The sequence below is a fragment of the Diadema antillarum genome, unplaced genomic scaffold, assembly GCF_040938485.1.
Source record: "Diadema antillarum isolate AM-2024a unplaced genomic scaffold, OU_Dant_1.0 scf00000150, whole genome shotgun sequence".
Lineage (NCBI taxonomy): Eukaryota > Metazoa > Echinodermata > Echinoidea > Diadematoida > Diadematidae > Diadema > Diadema antillarum.
Window position 1 is genome coordinate 1,548,563 of NW_027271039.1, and position 22,057 is coordinate 1,570,619.

General features: G+C 36.9%; 1 protein-coding gene across 1 annotated transcript; it reads right to left on the reverse strand.

Moving 5' to 3' along the window:
* Window positions 1-7,256: 7,256 nt before the first annotated feature.
* LOC139721778 (b(0,+)-type amino acid transporter 1-like) lies at window positions 7,257-20,710 on the reverse strand. Its single transcript, XM_071633100.1, has 5 exons — window positions 20,667-20,710; window positions 10,770-10,866; window positions 9,086-9,235; window positions 8,412-8,580; window positions 7,257-7,536 (listed from the first exon to the last, which is right to left on the reverse strand). The coding sequence occupies exons 1-5, from the start codon at window positions 20,708-20,710 to the stop codon at window positions 7,457-7,459; spliced, it is 540 nt and encodes a 179-aa protein (XP_071489201.1). The 3' UTR covers window positions 7,257-7,456.
* Between the last annotated feature and the right edge of the window lie 1,347 nt (window positions 20,711-22,057).

The window sequence follows — 22,057 nt, forward strand, 5'->3', positions numbered from 1 at the left end:
ATCGATATCACGCACATCAATCACATGCCTAACCTCACGACTGAATTTGAGAGGTCTATCCCATGGTTGTGTTGAACGTGGTAGGTTCGCTGAGCTTTTTGTTACCAAGATACCTGAACCTGACACAAATCCTATGCATTTCTTGCCACATTTATCATTTGCGCATTCTTTTTTCTTGAAGCCTATCCATATAGACGAAATAGTTAAGATTGTGCGGGAATTGAAAACTAATAAGAGTCCTGGTTTTGATGACATCGATTCTTTGGTTGTAAAGAAGTCAATATATTATTTTGTAACGCCATCGTGTCATATATTTTCTATAGAAAAAGGTGTATTTCCAGATAATCTAAAAATAGCTAAAGTTATACCAATATATAAACAGGAGAGAAGAGTATTATATCAAATTATAGACCAATTTCTATTCTCTCTGTGTTTTCTCAAAATATTTGAGAAACTTATTCATACTCGTCTTATGTCTTATCTTTCCCAAAATAATATATTATTCAACAAACAATTTGGATTTCGACAAAAATACTCCACTTATATGGCATTATTAGATTTTATTGACAAAATTACAACTTCTATTGAGAACAAAAATCTGTTAGTAGGACTTTTCTTTGATTTGTCGAAGGCTTTTGATTGCATTGACCACACTATATTGTTGAGTAAACTGCATTTTTATGGTATAAGAGGTACAGCCTTCAATTGGCTTAAGAGTTATCATTTAAACCGTGTGCAGTATGTAACATATAATGATTTTTTCTTCTCCCCGTGTGAATGTAGATATTGGTGTACCTCAGGGGTCGGTTTTAGGTCCATTACTTTTTATTCTTTATATAAATGACTTATGGCATGCTAGCAAGTATTTGGAGTTGATCTTATATGCAGATGATACTAGTTTGTTTTGTTTTTTTCATGTAAAGATATACAAAGTATCAGTACAATCTTAAGTTGTGAATTAGAGAAAGTTAATCAGTGGTTCACAGCCAATAAATTGGAATTAAATGCAGACAAAACATCATGCATGATATTTAGACCAAAAAATAAAGTAGTAAATACTGATGTTTTTGATGTTAAGATTGCTGATTTTAAAATTGCAGTTGTAGGTTCTACCAAATTTCTTGGAGTTATCATTGATGATCTTTTAACATGGAGATATCACGTCAATGAAGTATGCTGTAAAGTCTCCAGAGCAATACGTGCAATCAATAGTATACGTGTAATCATGCCCTCTGAAATTCTTTTAAATTTATATCACACTTTGATTATGGCTCATTTATCTTACTGTAACATAGTTTGGGGAAATTGTGCAAAGTATCTTATAGAGATTATTTCTATCTCACCAAAGCGTGCAATCCGTATGATAAGTAATAGACCATTTTTTAAGCCACATACGTCTTTTATTCAAAGAACATAATTCATTGACGATTTTTGATGTGAACAAATTCTTTCTAGCTGTTTTTATGTACTCATATATGAACAACATTTTGTCAAGGTTTCTTGATACTTCTTTTAATCAAAACAAGAATAAATATAATACTAGACAGATTGATAGATTGTATATCCCAAATTTTAAGTACTGTATTTCAAGATACACTTTCAAATATATGGGACCTGTTTTATGGAATGATTTACCAAATGCGATGAATTTGTCTAACAGACTTTCAATATTCAAAAGAAGTTATAAATTTTTTCTTGTACATAAAGATATAAGATAACTTTCAAGTTTTGTTCATTGTATAAGCACCACACTTTGATGACTCCTGCCTTCTTATATGTATAGTGTTCTCTCTGTCGTATAGTTCTCTGTTTTTATTGCATTAATGTAATCTATTTTAGCTGTAATACTTGGGATCAGCCTTAGAAAGACCAATGGTATATGTTGATCCCCCACAAATTGAAATTATTGCTTAATGTTATGTTTGTTTGTTGTGTAATTGTAGTAGGTTCAACATTTCCTCTATTGTTCCAAGTATCGTTCCCAGTATTCTTTGTAAATGCTTTTTATCAGGATGTAGAAATAAATGAAATGAAAATGAAATGAAGATAGATCAGAGCTAATCTTATAGTATGCTGTTGACCCATTTGATTTATGATACAAAGAAATAAGTTATTACCTTCCCACGAACATTACACAGCAACTAATCATAAATCAGAGACGAAACTGACAACTCTCAACTCTATAAAGTTAATCATGTAGTCTATATTAAATGTCGACAGGAACTATGAAGGGCTGCAATTAGGGATGACAACGTAACCCTACGAGTTGCTTTTGAAGCTTACTGTTCACGCTTCTTTGCTGCAGCGTAAAACAATATGTGACAGTGCACCTCAAAACGAACATAAAGTCGCACACATTGATTTTGCGTGAGGACTGAAAATAGGTGAAATGGGTCAACCTAGCCGAACTTGACTTTTTCATATTTTCTGAAAGAGCGGGTCTTCTTTTACATTATGCTAAAATTTGGTATCATAAAACGGGCAGGAAAGTGTGTTTTTTTAGCAGTTTATCTCGAACATTTTTGATAGAATAGTGTGATTAGGTATGTCTTTAGAATCCCTTTTTCATTTCTGAAAAACCTTGTCCACACTCTTCACTTTCAACTCTAATAACTTTTGAAAGGATAGTGCTATTGCTTTGAAAGTTGGCATCAATTATGGACAGAATGTGTTAATAAGGCACGCTTAATTTCGGTTTAATCTGATAATCCCTTCATTGTTGTTACTCTGGTGGTTTACTTCCTGTTTTTTGTCCCATTCATCACACAGTCAGCACGGTTTGGTAAAGATTAAGCGCTTGAATAGACACTGTACCACTTTTCTCGTTCACTCTTTTCCTGAGTTTGTGCTTTCTTTCCAATATTTAGATAGGTTAGGAGAGTCCATTTCATTTGAGTTATACATCATTTTAAAGCTTAAAGTCTGCTCTTTCAGAATATGTGACACTGCACCTCAAAACAAACAAAAAGTCGACAGACATGAATTTTTAGTTAAGACCACATTCTGAAAGAGCAGACTTTAAGCTTTAAAATGATGTATAACTCAAATCAAATGGACTCTCCTAATCTATCTAAATATTGGAAAGAAAGCACAAACTCAGGAAAAGTGTGAACTGAGAAAAGAGGCTCTGAAGTACAGTGTCTATTCAAGCACTTAATCTTTACCAAACCGTGCTGGCTGTGCGATGAATGGGAAAAAACAGGAAGTAAACCACCAGAGTGACAACAATGAAGGGATTATCAGATTAAACTAAAATTTAGCATGCCTCATTAACACATTCTGCCTATAATTAATGCCAACTTTCAAAGCAATAGCACTATCCTTTCAAAAGTTATTAGAGGTGAAAGTGAAGAGTGTGGACAAGGTTTTTCAGAAATGAAAAAGGGATTCTAAAGAAACACCTAATCACACTATTCTACCAAAAATGCTCGAGATAAACTGCTAAAAAAACACACTTTCCTGCCCGTTTTATGATACCAAAGTTTAGCATAATGTAAAAGAAGACCCGCTCTCTCAGAAAATATGAAAAAGTCAAGTTCGGCTAGGTTGAACAATTTCACTTATTTTCAGTCCTCACACAAAATCAGTGTGTGCGACTTTATGTTCGTTTTGAGGTGCACGGTCACATATGGTCTTAACCAAAAATTCATGTCTGGCGACTTTTTGTTTGTTTTGAGGTGCACGGTCACATATATTAGGGCAAATTTCAGTCGCCAGAGATTCTTAACCCATTCCGTATGGGAAACTGGCGGCCTGTGTATAAAATGTATAGGGATTTTAAAATTCGGCATGGAAAGGGATAAGCGGAGTGTGACTGGAGAGGGTAACTGCGGTTGGACTTTACTTGTGGTTCATGTATACTAGTGATTCTTCAGTGATAATTTGAGGTTTATAAATGTTGGTACGTGATGGAGTGAATCATACCAGTTTATATTGTCGATCGAGTCAAATGTTTAGACGTTTTCAAAATGTAGGGTTTTATCACATATGTTAATAAATAAACCCATATCACGGGTTAATCAAGAACAGATAATCCATGTAAGAGCTACAGTAAACCTCGCATGAGTCGAAGCTCTCGGGACTGACGAAAATGCGTCGACTTAAGTGAAATTCGACTCTCGCGAGAGTCGATTTTTTTTTCGACTCACAGTTATGTACATGTTAATTATAGTACATTTGCAGGCTTATGTGTGTGTGTGTGTGTGTGTGCGTGCGTGCGTATGTGTGTTTGCATTCAAATTTGTCTGTTCTTGAAGATAATGCTCCTTTTTTATTCTAAATTGAACATGGAATTTGTATCAATACTAGTAGTTAAACGTAGTTCCGAGAATGTCTGCGCTGTAATGTGGCAATGTGCATGTGCTATGTCTATGGTGCAACATCTCTGTCATCCTACCTTGAGACAAACACTCTCCCAGGCCCATCCCACCTCCATTGAACAAAACTATTCAGCCAGCCAGGCACGCACAAACAAGCTCCGCCCACTTGGCCTGTCACTAAAATATTAAAGCAGCGATTGGTTGACCAAGGAGTTCTGGCTTGACATGGATAAAGTATGGATGTGCTGTGTGTATGGATAAAGTATATGGATCGATGTGCTGTGTGTATACATGTAGACATGTGTATGTATTCGACATGCGTGCAGAGCGGTACGGTGAGTGTGCATGCTTACCTGCAGCAGGCCAGGGACGGGGTTCTGCGACATGCCGATTTTTTTTGTTCTCCTCTAAATGTAATGAGAATGCCAGACAAATCTTCTTCGGCTCAAGTGATGTAAACTACGTGTATTTTGTACAAAAGGGACTGAATGTTTTACTTCGACACAGCCGAAATTCGACTCTCATACTTCGGCTTATCCAAATATTTCTTAAAGAAAATACATAGGGAAAAATCGGGACTTTTTATTTTGCTTCGAGTTAAGTGATTTTCGACTCACTCGACGTCGACTTATCCGAGGTTTACTGTATTCTTCTTGTAAAAGCATCCTTCTTTTAGATACATTGCACTCCCAATATAACACGGTTATAACGAAGTAAAACAAATAATTAGTGATTGCCTAAGAAAACATGTTAAAACCATTCTTCTGTGAATATTGTAAATACGTTGTATTATAATCTATATCATTGCAAGGACTGGCCTCGACTAGCCTGCACGCTATTGCCAGTTCTTTTTTTTAAACTATTTCAACTATCCATTGTTGTAACTTTGTTCACGATGCTTGTTTGTTTGTTTGTTTGTTTCTTTGTTTGTTTGGTAAATAAATCTTATTTCATTTCATTTCATTTCATTTAAAATCATTATTAAAGTTTATGATACAAAAGTCCTTATAACTAATAGGGTTATTGGGAGGTTTTCCTTATAACAAAATCTTTTCTGAGCGCCATTGGCGGAGAAGAAACACAAAAACGAAACGCAGATCGCATAAGAAGATTGATAGCGGAACAAGCATCTACAGAGCGTCTCTGTACGGCGCACGTCTCATGCCATCTCTGCGTTCACTCCCTGTTGCCCGTCCTCTTTCTAAGGAGAGCTTGTATTATCATGATACATTAATCCGAAAGAGAGCAAGGTTTGTTGTTCAAAAACACACAAATTCTGATAAACCTAGATATTGGATATTAACACCATAAGGAATGTCTTTTATTTCTGTCTTTTCGACACGTAATACTCAATATCACACAAAATATTTTTGACAAACTTAAGTGTAGGCCTAAATGTAATAAGGTACATTAGTGACGATCAAACATCATGTATAAAGAACAAAACATAAGCATAAGCAAACTTTAATTGTGCTTGGATGATAGAAACTAACATCGCTGTCGGAATTGCCACGTGGTAGGTTGGGCTGGACATCACGTCCAAAATAAAACCTGAGGAAATGGCCGGCCTTATTTGAAAGTGACGTGCAAGAAGGTTGCATTGATCACAAATCTATTTGAAGATGTAAATAGTAGTAGACAGGATCGTGTAAGGTGGTAGTACCTGCCATTGCCTGTTCGTGCTGTTGATGGTGTACTCGGGCATTTCTAGCAAATTCAATATCATAGTAGTTGATTTCTAAACATTTTTTTTTCAAATGATAGAGTTTATTGACTTCTCGAAGCAACACAATCACACAGAGGATGGATGAAATACAAAATTATTACTTCAACACAAAGTCATTTCTTTAATACAAACAATTTAAACACTTACCTGTGTCTTATATGATCTCTAAACATGCTTATGATCAATTTAGACCTCATGTATTACCATCATTATTCAAGAAAATCAAATTATCAGTCAAATGCTGGGCAAAGTAACTTTTTTAGTGTGTTAAAAGGAAATATTGGGACTCTAAAGTCATATTATCCTTTGTAGGAAGGGTGTTCTTAATAACTAGACCAAGGAACTGAAAAAGATTTATTAGCTTTAAAAAGGTTGGGCACGTTCAGGTGTAAACAATGAAAACGATGACATACGTATGAATGAGTGTTTTCATTAGTAATCACGAAACACACAAAAAAAAACCTTTAAAATACAGGTATTATCCACATTTATTGGTAGGAATGAATGAAATATTTAAAGCAGTCTTAAACTGATACAGATTTCAAACGTGGACTGAACGCGGCGTGTAAGTATGGAGGTATGTTCAATTGAAGTGAATACAAACTAAGTGGTTTGTATTGGTAACGCCATTAGATGGAAATATTGATTGCAAATTTAGTTCTAACATGCCATCAATATGTGTAGAGGAGACGTTTATCACATTTTATTTAAGGAGTTCTCCGATTAGTCCCCGATTCTGAATCCTCTTTTTTTTTTTGGGGGGGGGGCGATGGATTTCTCCTTTTTTTTCCTTAGGAGATATAATTGAATTTGCTTACAAACAAACAAAAATAACTGATTTTAGTCATTCGTTCAAGTCATTATCATAATTTCTCAAATGAAAAATGAAAATACGTTGTCATTGCTGATGATGCTATCGTGTGTTCAGGTGGCTCTTGTCCACATCGTTGTAAAAGCTTTGCAAAATCAGAGAGGGCGGAGAGAGGTGGCGGGGGAAATATCATTTCCAACAACACAATCATTTTGAACATAAGTTTCACATTTACAGTATATGTGTATATATCATTTTTGAAATGCCTTGTACTCTTCCCCCTTGAGCTTGTATCAACAAAAGCAATCATGTTTTTTGGCAATAACATCTCACTTGAATTGAATCGAATCGAAATGAATTGAATTGAATTGAATTGAATTGAATTGAATGATTGCTCCTCTTTCTATTTGTGCATCCTCCCATTAAAACATGGAGACGATCCGGAACACTAGATACGGTCGTGATGATTACCAGTGAACCAATACGAAGTCATAAGATGGTTCCCAATAAGGATGCACAGGTACAAATCTAACCCTCTGCCTAATATCACAGTCTTGTTAAACTTCAATCAAAGTGAGTATGTATCAGTGAGCCTCCTTTTCATATTTGCGTCTTCTCGTCCTTGTCATACGACGTCCGAATCACAAAGAGGAGCTTTTGCAGGAAACACGTGACGGCATCTAAAAAATGATAGTGAAAAAAGAAAAAGAGAAAAGAAATGAATAAAAAATACATATAATGGTCTCATTATCATCCCATCTGCGTACTTCCACATGCTTTTTTATGTTTACCTATAGGTATATCTTCTCAGTGGTCACGTAATCATCGGAAATCTCAAGAAGATGTTTTATTATTAAGATAAGATCAAACTTATCCTGTAATGTATGGCATTACTAATATGTCGTCTACTAATTCCTCTTTTCGTTTGCCATCCATTCATTGAGTAACATCTTAATGACGTCTGTATTGGTGTTGCTTTAAATGAATGTTGTTCCAAACGAAATTACGCAAACAAAAGTGCGCCCTCTCTCGCACAGGAAATTACACTGCCTTGAAGTTCTATACAGCTTATTATTCGGATTTTAACAAAGTATTTCCGTCAAAAGGAAGAAAGAGAGAATGGTTGAATATGAAGTTAGTGGTGCTGTTGCTGCTTTGTGGGTAGCGAAAGGTAGAGGTGGGGAGAGTCAGAAAGAGAAAGAGAGAGAGAGAGACGTAGTTGAAAAAAATGAGAAAAGTGAAGAAAGGAGAGGAGAAAAACACCAAACTTATTTTGATAAACTTTGTAAATCCACACGTGATGCTTTCTGCGCTGTGAAAGTTTTCAACCGGTTCGTGTGTGTGTGTGTGTGTGTGTGTGTGTGTTTGTGTGCGTTTGGGTGTGAGTGTGTGTGCGTGTGTGTTTTTGTGTGTGAGCTTCAAAAATGTTTAAGTCATTTACACCATAGACCATTTTATACTTTGGGAAGTTTTGGATTTACAGTCATTTAACTCAGCGCGAATTGTCACTTGAACGCAACAGCGGAACATTGTAGTCATAAAGTCTTTGACTTACTTATTCCAGGCAAGGTGATCTTAAGACGAACAAAGACGATGTAAACGATGACGCCTGAGAGAATAAAGAGGAAGGCGTAGAGGAACTCGATGACCGGGTCGCTAATAATGGGAGCGACGATGAGATACAGGGAGGATATGACAAAGATGATTGGAAGCACAAGAGGGACCTGCAAAGAAAAAAGTTTCGAAGGATTTTCATTAAGAAAGAAGTTATTGTTTATTCGATAATTACATTATAATTACAAAGCTTCACGGCGTCGGGAGCACATTTTCTTTCTTTTTTAAAGAACTACTAACCTTTCTTCTTATGTAACTGAAGTTGCTCCGCCTTTTAATAATTTTGGTTAGAAAATCATTGTAAAGTTGTTTTTACGCAATGTGTGCGTGTATCTGTGTGCTTCAGAGTTCAGAATGATTATATTTCCATATAAAGTAACACAAAGCCATATACATAACGCTTACATGAGTACATAATATATATTACGGTACTTTAAATATTTTAAGGGACTTTACATATTTTAAGGAACCTTAACTGTGCTTCATTGCATATCTTTTCCACGCTACCCCTCCTTACTCTTTTTTGTTACAAACCATGCTATAGCCATGTTTATGATCGTGTTTATTCTCTCCTACAATGATAACTATATGGACATACGACGACATAGTATTCACCTTAATCGGTCTTTCGCTATCAGGATGAGTTCGTCGCAACACAAGCAGGGAAGTAACGGTAAGCCCGTAAAACATCCAGACGGCGAAGCTGAAATAGTTGAGGAGCGAGTCGAAGTTGCCCATGAAAATGAGCACGGAAGCTGTAATCGACTGCCAAGATCGAAGAGAAATGATCAGTAGTATGATAACTTATAAACTTTTCGTCCCTTACTCCACAATGTGGGACGAAAACACCAGTCAATAATTGTTCTTCCTAAAACTTCTCATGGGATGTGCATTACTGCCGAATTTTAGAGAAACGACCCATTAGTCTTATCTGTTTATGTACAGGCTCCAATCACCCCATTATGGCAATAGGAGTAGCATTAATAGTACCAGTAGTGTAGTAGAAATAACAATGTTGATAGAGACAATACTTTTAATAACGAGGTTAGTGTTAGTAATAATTAGCAAATAATCAACGTTGTGAAGGTGATGGGACAAACTATCACTTCCGAGGCGATCTGGATGTAGCTATCTTTCCGAAGCGCAACTGAGGAAAAATAGCGTACACATTCAGATCGCCGAGGAAGTGATAGTTTGTCTCATTGCCTGAAACTAAAAGTTGATAATTTGCTTTACTTATTCCACATATAGGGTCCTAGAATTTCCCATTTTATTAACCATCTAAAATAGTTTTAGTTGTCTTTAGGTATCCTTATTAGGGCTTAGGCTAAGTGTGCGCGTAGATGACAAAAACAATGAATTTGCTGCGCGCACCGCGCGGCACCGAAGCGAAAGTGCGTTGCACTGTGTACTATCAAGTGACCTAGGTCACATGATAGTCCACAGTGCAACGCACTTTTATTTCGCGCGTACTCATCTTGCGTTAGGACTGTGTGGACTGTGTGGAGATCAGCGAAACAAAGGGGACTATCAACATAGAAAGTAACGAACTTTTCTTCTCAGGTGATGTGATTGGCAAAACTACGCTTCATCACGTGGTCAGCTCTGGACCAATCCTATTGCAACATTCTTAGTACGTGGAATATAACAAAAAATGTTATAGAAAGATTATTAGTAATAATAATAATAATAATTATAATAATAATAATAACAATAATGATAATGATAATGATAATAGTAAGAATAACAATGATGATAACTATATCAAAAACAAAATTATACTTGATACTCAATTTTTCTTGATCCAATGGCAGCCTATAGAGTGTTGCAATTGGTGCATGCCAGGATCGTGGGATAATAAACATCATTCGGCTGGCAGGAAACGAGTTATATCGATTAGTCAAAAGGGATATGGTGAGTTTAAATAAAATTTGGTTCATGCGGATTCAAATTCGAGAACTCCAACTGAAAGTCAAGAGGAATTCCTCAAAGAGGAGCGCCTTGACAAAATTTAAGATGGGCGCAAGCACCACCCTCAACATTTTCTGTTTATGTATTTTATTTTTTACAAAAAAACAAAGGAGGGCACGCCCGGTGCGCTCCCCCCCCCCCCCCATCTGCACTGGACTGCGCCACAGTAATCCTACATGCAGATAATCGCAATTCCCCCCCCCCCAAAAAAAAAAAAAAAAATAATAATAATAATAATAATAATAATAATAATAAATAAATAAATAATTATAATAATAATAATAAAAAATAATTTAAAAAAATTAAACATGGAATCGTCACTGCTTACGACAATAATGATGGCGGGCTGCGGAGTAAATCTCTTGGCGTGAACCATGCTCAGTATCTGGACCATGTGACCTTCTCTAGCCGCAACGAAGGGTAGCCTGGATCAGGAAAAAGAAAATAAAAGAAAGCGAAAAAGAAATGTCAGCGACACTTGAATGAAGTAGATATAATAACGACCTCCAGCGAGGTAAAATCAACACTGAGGGTTGAAAGACGTATGGTAGTAGATAGGAAATATCTCAGGGGTAAATGAGTGATCTAACAACGAAACCAAAAATTTGCCAGATTCTTCTAGGCGTTTCGAGGAGGGGTTGTGAGCACCAAAATAGAGGGCGCTATCAGTCCTCACTCCTCTTTCTCGTACGGAATTACAATCACGTATTGTCCCATGCCTTTGGGTCATTTTTTACCTCCACCAACAGGAAGGGGGAGGTGTTTCTTGTAGTGATCATTGGCGTTGGTTTGTCTCCGTGCAAAATAACTAAAACACGTGTACACGAATTTGAATGAAAATAAATTTGTGTAGTGATCCGGGAATTGATCTTTTGCAATTATTAGTTCATAAACTTGGGAGTTCTAGCTGCGCATATTTTAGGCTTACATGCGCGCATCAAAGCGAGCGACAATGACCAATGACAATGCCAAGTTACTCATTCAATGTAACCATGACTGGTATCGGGGATATACAATTTGTTATAATCAATCAAAAAGATTATCATTAACAATATTTAAAAAGTATATTTAGATTGTGTCTTCTGTATGTACTTTAATACGCCTAACATTCGAATGCAATCGACCCTATATTGATAAATAAACTGATAGATAGTAGTGCCGTATATATTGAAAGATAGTAAACAAAACAGTGAAGAAAAGACATGGCGACTTCCTAGTCTGTCGCGCAGCTGAAGCTAATGACGTAACAAAGGTTTCTATATTGTAAACTGAAAAATTCGATGCCTGTATGGGTGGAAATTAGGTGCTGGCTTTGCGGTGGTCTGTGCCTTTCTACTTATTATTCTTAAATAATTGATGTCACTGGACAGTGTGATATCGGTATATGGGTGAATCGTATTCTTCTGGACGGATAACATTATCAATTTCAACTGAAAAGTCAGTTTCCTTTGTGTGGGAGAAATGGACTTATGACTGCATAAGGAAAATTGATTATATAATGAAGCGTTTAACGTATAGTATATATACGTTGTCTGCAGTAACAAGGCGACAGTTATACATGATATGCCTACGTATTTGTGTTTTTTTTTTGTCCGGTTTCTCTTTGAGTTGCTACCGCTTTTCTGCTTCCTGATAATGATCCAAAAGTATTGAAGCAAAAGAGATCTACAATTTAAGTGAATGCATAGTTGACTGCGATTTGAAATGTTGTCCAAAGCCAACGAAGGGGAAATATTTTATGATGCATGATATTCTTTTAGTTTCCATTATTTTCAATTTTCACGTTACAGTCTAAAATTAGGTCTATAATAGATGATTGATCAAAGTGACACATATTGTATTGCTCTGATGGCATCATTACTTTCCAACAGTGGTAATAATTATGATTATGAATCACTGAAGTAATGAAAACGTTTATGATTCTGCTATCAACTACATACAGATTTTCTGTCGTGTGATTGTTCAGTGTTTATCTTTTACGTTCAAGTTTGTATAATATAGTAATTTCTTGTTTGACGGCAGCCTATTAAATTCAGGCATATTTGTGGTGTTTTTGTTTTTCCTTACTGTCAAATAAAAAAACAAACAAAACAAACAAAGAGTGCTGTAGCTCTTCCTTGCATCAATGAAAGTGAAACCGAGGCTTGCCGGTTGAATATACAATTCTGAAGTGTTTTATTGTGCATTATGCGATTGATGCTCGTGTGTGTCCAGGCAATATATGTGTGGTTACCGCATGCTTCTTTGAACATTTTCTACCCGTTTTCAATACAGCGGAATGCCTTCTATTTGTGATTGTGCATCACAAAACAAACAACAAACAAAAAATCGCAGACACTGATTTTTTTTTTTTTTGTCATAGCCAAAATAGGTGAGATGGGTCATCCTGGTCAATCTTAAATTTTCCATATTTTCTGAAAAAGAAAAACTTCATCTACATTATGGTAAAAATTCTTATCATAAAACAAATGGAAAATTGTGTTTCTGCAGTTTTTCTAGAAAACCTTTTCTTGTAGAATAGTATGAGTATGTCTGTCTTAAAGTCCCCTTTTCATTTCTTAAAAAAATCAAACATTCTTCACTTTCAACTCTAATAACTTAAAAAAGTGATGCTACTGCTTGAAAATCAGTATTGGTCATGGCAGAATGTGTTGATAGAATGAATAATTCAAGCTCAATTTGATAATCCCTTCACTGCTTATGCTGCGGAGTTTTACATTTTTTTTTTTTTTTGGTCTCATTCATTGCAAGGCTATCAAGGCTTGGTAAGATTAAGCACTTGAATAGACCAAGGAGGTACTAGGCGACCTCTTTGAATAGACCTTGTACTTCAGAGCCTGTTTTTCTCACCAAACACTTTTCCATGCAGAGTGTGTGCTTTCTTATCAATATTTAGATAGGTTAGCAGAGTCTATTTGAAGTGGGTTGTGCATCATTTCCAAGCTTAGAGTCTGCTTTTTTCAGTATCTGTCCTTAACTAAAATTCTATGTCAGGCGTCTTTTTGTTGGTTTTGTGTTCCAGGGTCACATTTCCCCTTGTACTAAGGGACGTGTTTGGGGCAAGCTGTTCCAACAGTTCTTAGAATCTAACAAACTGCAGTAAGATTTTATCCCCATCCCAACCCTCATCGCCCTTACAATTCTTCTACACATTGCGAGTTGTGTATCCTATCAGCACTATGTATGTGTTATGGAAAATGTGATTTTTAAATTCATCATTAAATATCAGAGGGTGTTCTTTGCTGACAACCCGGAAATGATCATGCCACTCTCTCTTGAGAATAGTCTAATCAAGAGTACGATCTGATTGATGGACGCCACACTACAATTGCCTAGCAACAAATGGACGTTAAGTATCCCATTAACATTCTCCAATCGAAGCGAAAGTAAAAGATATTCAAATTCTCGAGTGCTCTTATCGTAAACATGATGTGGTCACTGTTGATGGAAAGATTTTTGGAGCAAGCTGCACATAATATGTTCCTCAGCGGCAATTCTTTACTTAGAAATGACATATTTTAATAACTTTCACGGTATAAAGGCTAAAGGATTACCGTGCATAAAACAAAATGGAAATTGGTAATGTATTTTTTTTTTCATTTTCTTAATGAAAACTCATTGTTTAGGATCCATAGCCTGGTTGTACCATTCTGTCTGGATCAAAGCTGCGTCATGTTTAACTTTAGTTTACCGAAGAAACCACGCAAGCAGGTAGGATACAAGAGCTAATAATGTTTTATCTTAATTGGAATCCGAAAAAAAAATAATATTATGCAGTTTTAAAACAACTTCCACTTGGATCTGACAAAATGATATGAGTCATATAAGCTGAAAGCCACGTACATTAAAGGAGGAGATGCTGAAATGGTGTCACGCATCGCACAATCGACCCAAACAAATCTTCACCTTTTCAAGTGTGTTTGTGTGTATTTTCCTCTTTCTTTAACTTTTTTGCGTTTTTGGTGCAAAAGTCAAATGAAGAGATCTGAAGTAGAGGTATCGCCATGTTGGCTCTCAATGTAATATCTTTATTGGTGAAACAATGTGAAACTTTCATATATTCTTTCATATTCTTCATTTTGAAAGTGTATCATAAACATATGCCAGATTGAATTTGGAAATCATCGAATACAGACGAATAGACCAAATGAGAGAACTAATAGGCCCTACAGTTATATGGAATATGAGGAATGAACGCCGTTTTAGAAGCCTTAAAGTCATAATTTACCATTTGCAGATGAAACCTAGCATTAGTGCTTCAAAATAGTTATAAAATGTGAATTAGGAATAGAAATAACCAATGTCAAAATTTGAGCCAGTATAATCGATGTTAAGTACTGTTAAATATACGACATGTGAACAATAGTTAGTTATATTATACAAATATTTACAGACTAAACCGTCTACAGTTATACAGTTGATGAAACAAATAGTGATATCTCCTGATATTTTAGGCTTCATTGCAGAAATTTATATGGTAGGATGTTTCGTGATACAACTAATCTACATATTTGCATCAAAAGTGATATCCTGAATATTTTTTTTTCATCACTGCTCCCAAACAAATTGCCAAAGGTAAACGAGACCTTTAAATTCTGACATGAAATTCATCGTCGTAAAGAAAAACAGAGTGAAATGTATACGTTGGATGATTATAACACAGGGATGGACATCACATGTCAGTACAACGGAGAGGCATGATCATGATGATCAGAGCAACAGTACCATGAATCACTAATAATATGCTACACATACTACCATAACTTCCTTAATTTCAATCCGATATTTGTAATTCGTCTACAATCCTGTGCCTTTAATCTTATTATATTGTTTCATGACAGCCAACTTGGTACAATAATGGTGAAGCTTTACCCATACTGTTCAAGGAAACCGGCGCTGATATTATCTTAGCGACACAAGGCTCATGAATATCTGAGAGAAAACGATGTTTGAAATAGAAGCGATGCGTCACCGAGACTGAAACAATACAATAATGAATGAGCTTTTGTTCTAGCCTTCGATCAAGGCGCTTTCGATTGACCTCTCACTGCGTGCCAACTTTTCATCCTCAGTCTGAGATGAACACTCCACTTGCCTCAGAGGCTGAGGATTATGCTGCCCGGGAGAACGTTTGGTATCGAGACTAGTCACATAGTAATAACTTCTAGTACTATAATTTCTGCATAATGTATTGTTTGGCCTCTTTGATGTAAAATGCAATTTCCCATCGCTTACAAGCCTCACGTATATAGACCAACGATATCATGTTTTGAGGTATCATGGATTTTTACCGACAATCTCGAAGTTACAATGAAAATTTCAGTTTGGAAAAAGGAATTACTTTTAACGGACTTAAGTGCGTATTATGGATGGCAACAACAGAGAATATGAAATGGACTATAAGTGCAAATGCAACAGGAATATCGTGAGTTGCATAACGTTTTCTTATTGACTGATCATTTTTGGAAAAACAAAATATACAGCTGAAAAACGAGATATTCGGAAGAGAGCGCCAGCTTCGGTAAACCATTGTTGGCATTCTATAAATAACCCTGAAGTAATATATGATCATTTTTGTTTTGTATACATCAAGGTCATTTTATATAAAATAATGCTTTTTCTCTTTTGACTCTGAAATAATACATAGAGCATGGAATCGACGTTGACGAAAACAAATAAGGGATGCCATTGAACAATGATACAAAATGATATGTATAGGTGAAAGGTAAAAATTCTGATGTTAGATAAACCTGAAAACCACGGCATTATTTCGGGGTTTCGGTTAGCAGTACATTTTTAGTTGTATGTTAGGAAATAGATGAGGCATCTCTGGCTTCAAAGGGGAGGATATAAAGAGAGGAACACACGGATAAATGAAATGAGAAAATACATTGACTGCCAAAGGTTGCAATACTAGTCTGCGGCAAGTTAAGTTTGGATTAACGCTGATATCCACGCTTGCCATTCAATGGAATCACATTTCCAGTGCACAACAACATTATTGTATTATTTTGCCTTTTCGTCGTGCTTAATTAATGATTCCGTGTTTCAAAATGTCTGAAAACCGGGTTTTTCTCCTCCTTACATAATAATCCAAAGAGCGGCGAATGACGTCCTTGCCGCGTCGTCGAGTATTCTAACACAGAGAAGATCCATAGTTCGCAATGAGGTCATAATGTGCGTGCTCAAAACGCGCGCATTTTCCCATTCATAACGTATAGACGTGTGCTCGCATTGGCCACCTGTCGCAGGTAAGGCAGAGAGGTAAAGGCAATTTTTCTGAATTTTCCAGAAAAAGAATATGCCTTCAAGCTAATGAAAGCCATATGCGCCTGCACTACAGCATTATTTGAAATAACTACCTGGTTGGGTCGATAACGTCTTGAAGTGATTGCCCACTATGTCACAGTGTTCTGGAATTCATTAAAAAAGGCATAATATTAACGGCATTTTGCCTGGAAGCTCTTGATGTGCCAGTGTCTGTTGACCTGCGGCCGAGAATCACAGCTTTGATCGGAAATCTCCTCATTATGCACGCTTTGCGGCGAGGATTTATTTTCCTTTTATTGATATGATTGCCTTTGGGCTCTTCTTTTATGATCTTAGCGGTCATTCATGAGAAGCCAAATAAAATTGTCTGACTTAGAGGATGCATTCAAAGAGGGGACGCCGGCAGGGGAATAGCCGCAAGCAGGGTACTCGACGGTAGTATATGCTCTATATAGGTCAGTGTGAATGCAACACATTCTATCAGATATTTGTAGATTGTTTCTCACTTTGAATAGTCATCGTTATTTCTAAAATGAAAGAAACACTTAATGTCTTAACCCTGTGCAGAAATAACGCAGGGATAACAAGCTGTAACCATATAGGAGCACAGTCATTGCTATAATAATCTACGAGGAAAGACACATTTATTTTCTTAACTCTGTGCAGAACGACTTGGGATATGATAAGAGGTAACCTTACCGGAGCAAATTTGAAGACATTGAATTAATATTTCAGTGGATAATATCTTATGGGATTAAATTATTAATCCTAATGTGAATTCCTTGGCTAATGTTTAGACGCCACATTACGCCACATCGCCGTTTTGTGGTTTTCTATTGGGACTCTAAACTTGTGGCTTAAATTGTCAAAACTGAATAAAAGTACGGACCGAAGACAGTGTTTTATGTAGAAGTCTATTTTAGTGGACCAACTCGTAAGTTTTTAGAATAATATAAAAAATGCGAAATAAGGTCATGATTTTATGGAAACGTGGTTTACTAGACCGATCGCAGCACAGAAAAAAAAGAGAGCAGTACGTTCTAAGGGTCGAAAGAACATTCTTGTCCATCAAATATAAGATTAAAATTTTAGTAGGGTATTTTTTTACAATGATTATAAGGAGTGCAGCGTCGGTGATACACAATTAACCACGAAGGGTACCGGCACCAGTGTGCGTGATGCTATTGATTTACGACAATATTCACGATTTCATTTTTTCATATTGATTTATCCTCAATAAATTGAATAGAGGTAATAGCAATACCCTATCTAGACCCTAGTCGATTTCACTGAAGGGAGGGCTCCAAAAATCAGAAAATTGGGTGTTTTCCACACGTTCACAGAATTGAGAGAGCGGCCTGTGTTTGCCGTACCGCGGCTCGCTGTGTAAAACACTAAGAAATAGTCAGAGATCACGATGACATCATCATGTGAGCGCTGAAAACGCGCGTACTTTCTCGTTCCTAATATACAGGCGTGCCCGCATTGGCCACCTGACGCATACGGAGGTGCATATCATGTTATCGTTTTCCCCAAATAACACATTTTCCGAGCAAAATTTCTGATATAGAAGACTCTTAACAATCAGCTGAAGCCTCAGTAGTCGTTTTCCTTTCTTCGCTGTACTGATGTGAAATATATTTTTAAATATTGTTGGTACATTAAAAGAGAATTTAAAACAAAATGATACCAGCCTGCTTTTCTTGTCAATCACGCTAGTGTTCTCATGTACACAAACGTCCGGCAAGGCATCACAATTGTTCATAGAAAAACCGTTTATGTTTACCTTTGTGCAGTAGTATTATTTTCTTTTGTATTTCCACTGTCATTCAAAAGGTGCTAACTTAATAAGGAGCTCGTCTGTAGGGCCAGACGAACTCAGGATTTCTCGGTTATAGAATTTAAAGAAAAGATGACGCTGACAGGGATACAGCCGCAGTCATGGCACTCGACGGTAGTAACTGGTCTAGTCATGTCATTAAAAGGAAGCAAACTCACATTAAGTTTTAATTATCACCTTACACCTAATCACCTTATTACCCCCCCCCCTTTTAAATGGACCAACTCGTAATCGCTTGGAATAATATTAAAAAGTGTGAAATAATAAAGTCATGATTTTAGGGAATCATGGTTTAATAGACTGATCACAGCACTGAAACAGAGAGCAATACATTCTAGCTAGGGGTCGAAGGAACTTTCTTGTCTGTCAAATATGTAATAAAAATTTTTGTAGGGTATTTCTTTTTACAAAGATTATAATTGAGTGCAGCGTCGGTGGTGCACAATTAACCACGAAGGGTACCAGCACCAATGTGCGTGATGCTATTGATTTACGACAATATTCACGATTTTATTTTTCATATTGATTTATCCTCAATAAACTGAACTAGAGGTAATAGCAATACCCTATCTAGACCCTCGTCGATTTCACTGAAGGGAGTCTCCAAAAATCAGAAAATTGGGTGTTTTCCCCACGTTCACAGAATTGAGACAGCGGCCTGTGTTTGCCGTACCGCGGCTCGCTGTGTAAAACACTAAGAAATAGTCAGAGATCACGATGACGTCATCATGTGAGCGCTGAAAACGCGCGTACTTTCTCGTTCCTAATATACAGGCGTGCCCGCATTGGCCACCTGACGCATACGGAGGTGCATATCATGTTATCGTTTTCCCCAAATAACACATTTTCCGAGCAAAATTTCTGATATAGAAGACTCTTAGCAATCAGCTGAAGCCTCAGTAGTCGTTTTCCTTTCTTCGCTGTACTGATGTGAAATATATTTTTAAATATTATTGGTACATTAAAAGAGAATTTAAACCAAAATGATAATAGCCTGCTTTTCTTGTCAATCACGCTAGTGTTCTCCTGGTAGGTTTATACAAAGGGAAATTTTGCGCATGAGTGAACACATTCGCTTTTGTCCTCCTTGGCACCAAAGTAAAAATTGACGAAATTGACATATTGAAATTAATATGCAAATGCCCTTCATAATAACAATAATAACAAAAGACCAATTCAACACAATGAGAGATATGAGTGAAATAGCAGAAATAAGTTTTCGATGTCAACTCAAAGTTTAAATGACACAGGGAGTGAGCCGCTAAGGTGATAAACTGGACAAAATTTCTTTATTTCCTCTTTTAATTAAGGAATTTAAGAATTAATGAGACTGTTTCAAGGACCAAATGATATTTCAAATGTTTAATTTGAAATAACATTTAAAAATTTCTACAATTTTTGTTACCATTGCTTCTTTTCGTTTGTCTTTTGAATATGGATTTGACAGAAGATTCTTCATTTCCTCCATTTCCTTTTTGCCTTTCTTTATCTTCATGATCTTTGGAGTCTGGCAGAGGCAAATAGAGATCATACATAGATTGATTTTTGCAAATCAATTTGCATTTCTTATTGAGTTGAATCTGTCTTTTGTTTCATTGTTATATGTGGCAGAGCACATACGCTTGAATAACGACTTGTAAATTTTTGCAATTTTTACTTTTGAGCCTTAGAAGAGAAAAACGAATGTGTTGACTCATACGTAAAGTGTCCCCTTTTATTGCCTTACTAGGTTGATGCTAGTAACCAACTAAATTACCTCCAACATGGTATATAAAACATTAATATTATAGCTAAATAATCTATGAGAAAGATGAACTTAAAAACGTGTTTACTTTTTTTTTTGCTGAGTGTGCATTCACATCTTACCTTGAAGGTGTAAGCCACGCTGTCTCCTTCGTTTCGATGAAACAAAAATGGATCATAGGCCTTTTTCTTCTTGGTCTCCCCTCACAGACGAGGCAGCGCTTGCATCGTTTCCGCCAGCATCCCACCAACTTTTCGCGGGAAACCACCCATTTAGTTCGTCGTCCTTAACGACGGAACCTCTCGTAGACTGATGTCTAGTTCTCCTTGTGCTGTCCACACGACCCTGGCTCCTCGCACTTCGCGGGATACCATTCTGCATCATGGACGAGGAGTGAGATTGGTGGCATCCCCATGGCAACGAACACACGCACTGCCTGAAGAAACCATCGCCTGCGATATCTGCAGTCGAAATATCGTCAGACAATTCCAGGAGTTGACGAGAAAAAGTTGGCTTACGTTTTGAGGACGGCTTTGTATTGGAGCTCAGTTTGGCGGGCGACTTTTTCCTCGGCCATTGGTGCATTCTATCGACGGGTTCATTCCACCACATCGATGATTTCGAGTGGTCTCTTGTCGGCAGTTTCCGATGACGAGTCGTTATCTTGTGCCGTGCGCTCGCGCGCAATATCGTGCAAATATTCAGGTTCGAGGTAGTAAGTTACTCTACTGTCGCGTGTATCAATCGAGAAGTTTTTCTTCTTCGGTAACTGTTTCGGGACAAATTTAGTACCCAAGGGCTTTTTCCATCGCCTTGGTTTTGTCTTGACATGCTTTATCTCGCCATCGGACTCACCATCAACTTCAAAATCGCTCAAAGTTTCTTCCATTTTGAGTAGACGGTCACGTGTTCGTCATCCGTCTGGCGATTTTTTTTTCCGAATTCACATTGTCACTCGTGTCTGATAAGGTTTACGTTCATCTCATGGTTTGCAATCTGTGGTTTATCCACAGATGAATTTATGATTTGACTAGACGAATCAAAAAGTATTGTAAATATAAACATTTTGCCATCTTATGTAATCGAGCTTGCGCAAATGATATCCAGTCGGCCAATAAGAAGTATATACAGCAGAGTTTGCTGTAGTATATTTCTGACGTTCGAAGGCTTACATAAAAGTCTTACTTAGAAGCAGAATCACGATGCCATATCAATATCCCACAAACGCTTGGCAATCCATCAGCAGTATTTCAGAGCTAAATATGATGTCACATATACGCCTGTCGCCTGTAGGACTGTTCTCCGATCTACGGCGTGCAGCCACGGCCAAACCTTAGAACCATGTCAGGGTTCCCTGTCCACAGATACAAAGCATAGATAGAAACATCGAAAATGAGTTGCTGCTGCAATGCTCCCTTCTACACATGGTATAGTTTAAAATTCATGAACTGTGAGAACGCAGACACGGTACCAGTAATCAGTGAATACACAGATCCAATTCCCTCATCGTCGATGAACCGTAACCCCATTCTCTTGTGCCCCACCTCTCGACCTTGATTGGCAACCTTTTTAAAATCATCAGACCGGAGACCATTCATACCGCTTTAACCCCACCAAGGATAATTGTTATTTCATCGAATAGGCAGCCAATGTTACCGGGCTGGTGGTATCCAACCAGTATTTGGCAGCAGGTTTACAGGTACTTATGTTGTGGCATTCCGAGCCCTGTCCTCGATTGCAATGATTTACCACGCTCCAGAAG

Bases quoted from the DNA above. Each gene is read 5' to 3' on its own strand.
- LOC139721778 (XM_071633100.1), bottom strand. From the start codon at position 20,710: ATGGGGATGCCACCAATCTCACTCCTCGTCCATGATGCAGAATG. The intron at 10,867-20,666 runs GTATCCCGCGAA...TTCCTGATCCAG, and splicing joins CTCGTCCATGATGCAGAATG to GCTACCCTTCGTTGCGGCTA. The intron at 8,581-9,085 runs GTGAATACTATG...TTTTCTTTGCAG, and splicing joins ATAGCGAAAGACCGATTAAG to GTCCCTCTTGTGCTTCCAAT.